The sequence below is a fragment of the Ruditapes philippinarum genome, unplaced genomic scaffold, assembly GCF_026571515.1.
Source record: "Ruditapes philippinarum isolate M1 unplaced genomic scaffold, ASM2657151v2 ctg1386_1_1_1_1, whole genome shotgun sequence".
Taxonomy (NCBI): domain Eukaryota; kingdom Metazoa; phylum Mollusca; class Bivalvia; order Venerida; family Veneridae; genus Ruditapes; species Ruditapes philippinarum.
The window spans coordinates 115,903-124,049 of record NW_026862840.1 but is presented as its reverse complement, the minus strand read 5'-3'; the positions used below and the strand labels follow the sequence as shown (position 1 = coordinate 124,049).

The 8,147-nt window shown below is 32.0% G+C and overlaps 1 protein-coding gene across 2 annotated transcripts; it reads right to left on the bottom strand.

Moving 5' to 3' along the window:
• On the bottom strand, positions 1–6,000 carry LOC132720369 (recQ-mediated genome instability protein 2-like). 2 transcript variants are annotated; one of them, XM_060704497.1, is made up of 4 exons: positions 5,845–6,000; positions 4,696–4,900; positions 3,784–3,886; positions 1–1,564 (listed from the first exon to the last, which is right to left on the bottom strand). In XM_060704497.1, the coding sequence occupies exons 2-4, from the start codon at positions 4,882–4,884 to the stop codon at positions 1,407–1,409; spliced, it is 450 nt and encodes a 149-aa protein (XP_060560480.1). In that variant the 5' UTR covers positions 4,885–4,900; positions 5,845–6,000; the 3' UTR covers positions 1–1,406. The 2 variants fall into 2 exon arrangements, with proteins under 2 accessions (XP_060560480.1, XP_060560478.1); XM_060704495.1 differs by lacking the exon at positions 5,845–6,000 and adding an exon at positions 5,610–5,674.
• Between the last annotated feature and the right edge of the window lie 2,147 nt (positions 6,001–8,147).

Genomic DNA, 8,147 nt, shown 5'->3' with positions numbered 1-8,147 from the left:
TTTGTTTTATATATCATTTATTTTTAGCTGAATGTTTGAAGATAGACAATTTATAAAGTTCCTTCATAATATGCATTTTTCTTTTTTCATTAAAAATGTGTTTATACAGCATTGTAATTTCTTTATAAGACAATTTATGAACTATGTGTGCTGTCTACAACAGCTTTGTTACTCCTTCATACATATCGGCAAAATAAAAACACGATACAGAATGCAGAATCTTATACCTCATGACGTTTTTTAATTGAAAACTTTTTAACAAGAGTCATCACCTAGCGGTCACACATGACTTTTTCTTATTTCTAATATCAAACACAGCGAAGAAAGAATATTAAAGTAAAGGATACTCCTACAAAACTTAATTTTTTGGTAACAAGTAAAATATTTAAATTTCTTATCTGACCTTAACAGTCAAGGTCAATTGAAGGTCAAGGTCACATTTCTGTCATTCATCATGTCGGTTTTGTCATATGTGTTCTTTGGTCCAAATAATTCAACTTGTTAGTTATATTTGTTCTTTTGTATGTGTAAGTATGAATTAAATCTGTAAATAAATAACGAAGGTATATCAGTTTATGCAAATTTCAATAGTTTGACCTTGACATTCACAATCAAATAAAAGTCATAGTCATATTTGACATATTTCCAACATAAAGGTTTTGTCATAAGTGTTCTTTTGTCCAAATACAAATCAAATCTGTTAATAACTACCAAGTGTAGCAAAATTCACTAATTAAACCTTAAGAGCCAAGGTCAAATTAAGGTCAATGTCAATCTTGTCTTCTTCAAGGTCTTGTCCAAAGGATTGTTGTGTCCAAGTATGAAGACAATCCATGCAGAAATATAACAATAATGGCCAACAGCTCATTTATTTTTTTCTGAAAAAGTCAAGCTAAAACTATCAAATATTTTAAAGTTTCAGCTGTTTTACACTTGACTTCAGATACAATACAGTTTAAATATATCAGATCATCCCATAGTCTAACTGATGTTCAAAACAAAAACGAATTGTATGTTTTAAGTGGTATGTAATTTATAAACAGGATCTTACTTAAAATGTCATCTCATATAGAAAAATTAAACAAGGCAAGGAAAGCATTATAAAGGAAGCCTGTGGTAAAACCTTCAAAATCGCTATTATAGGTACCATTGTTTACAATAACTTCATCCACTGTCTTACATAGGATTGATGATGCTAAACATGACTAATACATGTAAACCAAATACATAATGACATCATATTGACAACAAGCAATGTCATGTGATTAAATGGCACAAATAGCACATTCAAAATGTTGTAAACTGTGTTGAAGGTCACCACATGATCTGTGAAAACATGGAAGTGTTTTCTCTGTAAATCAATGCATCAACTTAAGTCCATTGCATTTTGGTATTTGAACCAACTATCAGGTTATATCAGGATTCTGCTGTAGCCCATCTATGACCTCTAGGGGCCAGATGGTTGCCATGGCAACATTGTGACTAAGATTCTGAAGCTTGGTTGCACGTAGGAGAGGACATTGTCCAGTTTTTAACAATTGACCAACTACCATTACATACTGTCCTGAAAGTATAAGAAACAGTAATCATTGCGAAAGATTTTCGGAACAATTAACAATTCAATTAACTGTAGAATATAGATTTAACTTTAAAGCAGCACCCCTCTATATTTATGATAATTTTTATGGAAAAATAAAAATTGTTCTAATGAATTAATATGTCAAAAATACAAATTAAATGATTATACATCAAAACTATACATTTACATTTTACAATAAAATTACCTATTACTTGTAAAGATATGCAAAAAAATCTCCTACTTTGCTAAAAATAAACATGACAAAGTGCTTGCTCATTGTAAAGATAGAATTTTATTCAGTAAAGAAAAAAGTTAGAATTTTGTATGTATCTTGTTTAGAATCAAGCATCATGTATAGTAACTTTAAAGGACTAATTTTTCTTTTAATTCATTCCTTATGCTAATATAAAATGTACACTGTGATTTATGCAAAATGTCCATCTGCAGTGCAATAAACTCTTAATCTCTGGAAATCGACACCCATTAACAACAACTACAATCGGTTGTTACTTTGAAGATGTTTCATTATTTTTTGTAAGTTGCACTGACTCTATATGTTCATGTATCTCCAAAATTACCTTCGGTAACACAGGGGTATGCATTACATGAATTTATTTAGATGACTAAAGTGGGTTTTGATGATCGTCCAAAATGAATTAAGACTGAAAATCTTAAATAAATATGTCAATAAATAAAAAACAAGGGCAACATTGTCGCAATATACACCCATCACAGAAGCTTTTGAGAGATGTGGGCATTACAGAATATACATATAGGAGATATGCTCTGGGCAATATCTGGAAAAAATCTGGATACATTATCATCTCTAGTGATTTTTTATCTGAAATTTGACCCCTATGTGTGACCTTGAACTTAGCCGCAGGGACCTAAATTTTGCGCGCAACACTCCGCCTCACAATAGTGAACATTTGTGCCAAGTTAAATTGAAATCCCTCTATGCATGAAGAAGTTTTGCTCTGGTTAAGCATTTTTAAATGACCTCTAAGTGTGACCTTGACCTTTGACCTAGAGACCTGGTTCATGCACAGGACACAGCTTCTCATAGTGGTGAACATTTGTTTGAAGTTTCATTACAATCTTTCCGTATGTGTAGGAGATATGCTCTGGACAAAATCTTTATATTTTATCATCTTTAGTGACCTTCACAATCATCTTTAGTGACCTTGACCTTGCATATATTAACCTAAATTACATGTTTCACACCAGTAGTCATGATAATGACCATTTGTGTTTCAATCCTTCAATAAATGATGACTAAATGGTCCCAATACACATTTTCATATTTTTATCTGAACTTTGACCCCTATGTGTGACCTTGACCTTGGCCGCAGGGACATAAATTTTGCCACGACACTCCGCCTCACAATAGTGAACATTTGTGCCAAGTTATATTGAAATCCCTCTATGCATGTAGAAGTTTTGCTCCGGACAAGCATTTTTCTATGACCTCTAAGTGTGACCTTGACCTTTGACCTAGAGGCCTGGTTCATGCGTGTGACACAGCTTCTCATAGTGGTGAACATTTCTATGAAGTTTCATTAGAATCCCTTCATATGTGTAGGAGATATGTTCTGGACAAAATCTCTATATTTTATCATCTTTAGTGACCTTGGCAATCATCTTAAGTGACCTTGACCTTGCATATGTTAATCTAAATTACATGTTTCACACCAGTAGTCATGATAATGACCATTTGTGTTTCAATCCCTCAATAAATGATGACTAAATGGTCCCAATACACATTTTCATATTTTTATCTGAACTTTGACCCCTATGTGTGACCTTGACCTTGGCCGCAGGGACATAAATTTTGCACGCGACACTCCGCCTCACAATAGTGAACATTTGTGCCAAGTTATATTGAAATCCCTCTATGCATGTAGAAGTTTTGCTCCGGACAAGTGTTTTTCAATGACCTCTACGTGTGACCTTGACCTTTAACCTAGAGGCCTGGTTCATATGCGCAACACAGCTTCTAATAATTGTTAACATTTCTATGAAGTTTCATTTAAATTCCTCCATGAATGAAGGAGATATGCTTCGAACAAATATTGGACGCCGCCCGCCCGGCCACCCACCCGCCAGGGGGGAAACTATAACCCATTTTTCAAACGGGCAAATAAAAAAAAGAAGATAATTTACATAATTATAAGTTAGTTTTTGTTTTGTTTTAAGAAGGGTACCTTTCACAGGTTTGGATGTTTGGAATTGTATCTTTTTACATCCTCTTACAGCAGCTACAGCAGTGCCATCATCTAACAGGAAACAATCTCCATTGTCCTTCACCTACAAAACAATAACAACTTTTATTTTGCATTCATGATTTAATTATCAGGTGTGAGGCAAGGATTTCTAACCTGTGATGGTCTGAAAAATTCAGATGTAGGGTGATGTACTATATTCCCATTTTTTTTTAGTTTTTCTCTGGCGGAGGGGAGGAAAGCATTAGTAAAAAGTGATACCTGGGGTTTTTATTTTTATTTGAGACCACAGATGTGCTAACCAAACTAATCAATTTTGCCAGAGTTCAAGAAATATATTTTAATATACATGTATAAGCTTAAAGAAACAACAACAGATTTTATAGACCAAAGGGACTTGAATAATATCACTTTTTGTAGAGGCCCACAAAGCATTGTGCTACATGCCAAATATCTAAGCTCTGGGCACAGTAGTTTCACAAAATAAGACTTAAATGTGTTTTCATATACAAAGCCTATAAAAATCTAGTGACCCCCTGAGAAAGTCCAAACCTGTACTCTGCACATTGTCTCATGGTTAACACTTCTGCCACGTAGTTTCAATTCATTCCAACCGTTCAAAAAATACAGACTAGGCACGAAACCTGCTAATACATTGGTGGACGGACGACCAGGTGCAGAACATTAAACGCCAAATTTTTTTGGCTTATAAAAAGGGAGAGAATAGATTTTTCTGTTAAGACAAAACAGATATGCTCACAAGACAGGAAGAAGTGGGTTTTAAGTTTATTGATATTCTTAATTGTGAATCAATATTGAATTTTAATCTGAATATAATATTAAATTATAGATGATATATTGGCATGACAGCTCAACAATTCAATAATGCACTACCTCTATGACTACCCCTTGTACTGTGACCATAGAAAACATTACAGTCAACCCTGAACAATCTGCAGACCATTTCTTCACAGGAGTCGAGGAGGCATCACTTCCAGGTGAGGGACGGTCAATAATTTCATGACACCTACTTAAGTCTAAAAGAAACAGTTTCCTTGCTGGTTTCTCCAGAACTTTACTCATGCTCCTATTCAGCAGTCTGAAATAAGGTAAACAGAAATTTATAGCCTAAACAAAAGCAACCTTTTCATTACTCACTGCTCAAATAAGTAGTAAGGTCACTAGTCATCCTTTTGGGTTGCAAATGGGTCTACATACCATATACCTGTAAATACACTGGCAGTTTCATTGTTTGTACAAACATAAGATTTGTATGACAAAAATCCTGAACCAATCTGGAGGCAATGACATACTTTCTGGATACTTTCTAACATTATTCAAAATAAATTTAAAAATTTAAAAGCTGAACTGTTTAATATTGTCTCTGAGGTATGGCCATAACTGAGTTTTATTCAGATATCATTCATATTTAATGGACCCCATTGGAAATAAGCTTATAGCTTACTGGTTTCCTAGCAGTTTTTGGCCCATAGCAGTTTTACGGTTGTTTATAACTTTCGTCCAGTACGTTCTATTTTTACCAGCAGGGCACTGGCACCAGAGTCCTAAAATAATCATTAAATAGATGAAATTATACCCATATAACACAAACTGCCCGAAATATTATCAGAAAAAAAAATTCAGACACACCCCCGTATATACTGTCACATATAATTTATATATGACAGTATATACGGGGGTGTGTCTGAATTTTTTTTCTGATAATATTTCGGGCAGTTTGTGTTATATGGGTATAATTTCATCTATTTAATGATTATTTTAGGACTCTGGTGCCAGTGAATTTAAACCCCTGAATGTTAAACTCCTGTGCTAAGAGATCCAGTGATTCTTCATTCATTTCATGATACAGTACTAGTCCAATTTATCACAAGTTATGGGCTTGTTACAGTTTACTTGTGTTTATCACTGTTTATGATGGTTGCTTTGCCAAAAACTTGAAAAAGTAAAAAAATACCTCAAAGCAACGTCATATTTATAGGACTAAATACAGTACATTTTATGAAAAGTTTTAGTATCTGGTACCTTCCTTCATCAATATCATAGAGCTATATTGAATTTAAGTTTCTGTCAATATCCTAGCTATATATCTTTTTGGGACTCGCTGATCAGTTTTCTCCTGCGCTTATGCGATTGCAAATGGTGAAATGTTAATAAAAGGGAAGTAACTTTTACATACAATATCAATGTTGAACACTACTAAATATTTTTAATTAAATTTCAAATAAAACATACTGTTTCAATGAAAGATTGATAGGTAATTTATAAAAAAAAAAAAAAAAGAAAAAATGCTATTAACCATTCAATTAATTTTTGAAAAAAAATGTGTCACATAATTAGCAATAATTTCGGATTTGTTATATCAGAGACTTACATTATATAATCGATAATTAATATTATAGCACTACAGTATGGTAATATTAAAAGTTGAATACAGAAATAACATCGTATTTAGATAATTAGAAAGAAGTATTTCATTAATGCCTCCACTTTATCATCATGATAATTATCATAATCCTCATCATCTGTTCCTCAATCTTCTTTTTCCTTCTTCTTCTTCGTCTGTAAATGATCTGATTATAATATATACGTACAGTATGTTTTATTTTATGGAAATACGTATACGTGTACGGTAGTAAGATTTTATGATAACTGACATATAAAAAGATATAGTATTCGTCGCAAGACTATTTCAAGAAGAGCTAATATTGCCCTGTTGTTATTAATAGAACTGAGCATTTTCATATATACAATAATCGACAGTTTTGCGGGTATTATTTATTTTTTAAAGGGCTCACACTTCAAAAATTGTGTTTCCCTTTATGTACACCATTTGTCAGTAATTTGCTCGATGCACGTTACAGAACCAATATAGATATTGGCATTTTCAGATGATCACGTTGAACAAGCCGAAGATTCCACGTCACCATTAATGCATTGCTTTATCATATAATTTTATCTGTCATAACATAAAATAATATTTCATTAAGTTTAATAAAACAGATTTAGTCTTTGCAAGGTAAGTGTTGTACAAAATTTTACATACCCTGTCGTAATTTGACAAAATCTTAAGCCATGTAAAATAAAACTCGTGGTTATTTATATGTTATAAAAGTCTCTGCCTTTATGGGTAACAGAATGTGTCATTTCATCCAGTTTCCTAGATAACATAGTTACAGTAGTATAGGAATAGAACTTTTCGGAATTTATAAATAGGATGTTTGTAGGCAGACGTTTCATTCCCAAGATGGTTAACACCAAGACTTTGACAAGTCTTGAAGACGTTTTACTCCCTATTTTTATTCCAAAATAAAATTGATCCTTTGATAAAAAAAAATCTTTTCATATAAAGTTAAAATTCTTTTTACGAACAAGTGGCCATGAAATTTATTATATTGACTTAAAAAGCATTTCAGTTACTTTAATCTTTTTATCTCAGTCTTATAGTTTTCTTTTAACTTGCTTTTTATCTTATACCTATAAATTTGCACTTGACACATTTGTTTCAACAGCTACTCCCAGACAATTCGCCTGCTTAGTGTAATCGTAAACGATTTTGAAGCAGTATAATGTAGATGTGTATATGTAAATTTGTTCAGTTACTTTGTAAATTTGTTATTTTTATGACGAAATAGATTCGATACTTTAATTAAATAAAATCACTTGATATAAAGTTTAATAGTATTTGATTAATAACTGACCATAAAATTGATTAGATTTACTTAAAAGGGGCATTTCAGTTACTTTAAATTTGTGTGTGCTAAAGTTTGTACATCGTATCAATTTATTCAGGGAATATACATAAACACATATAATAATATCACATATATTAACTAGCATATATATAAAAACACACAAAAAATGCAACAAAATAATTATAAAATTAATTAATTAGTATGTTTCATGTTACCCTAGGATTGCTCATTAAGCTACAAGCTTATTTCCAATGGGGTCCATTTATTACTGTAAAATTATCACACTAACTTATGTAATGATAAATAAATTTAATCATGTCATAATATTTTTTTTAGAAAGTTCAATTAAATAAGTCATGTTTGATTACGTTAGAACACTTTTCTTTTCATAAATTTTTCTATTTCTGTAATAAAGTTAGGCATTAAACATTATTTTTACTAGCACAAAAAATATATCATCATTTGAAATGGAAGTCAAGTTTTTTATGTAACATCACACATTGAAATAATTTGGAGTGAAACGTCTATACACCTAACAAAATGGGAGTGAAACGTTTAGGTGTGAACCGTCTTGGGAATGAAACGTCTCATCAATATTGAAACGTTTTGCATTCATTTTGTGGCGTTAAACCT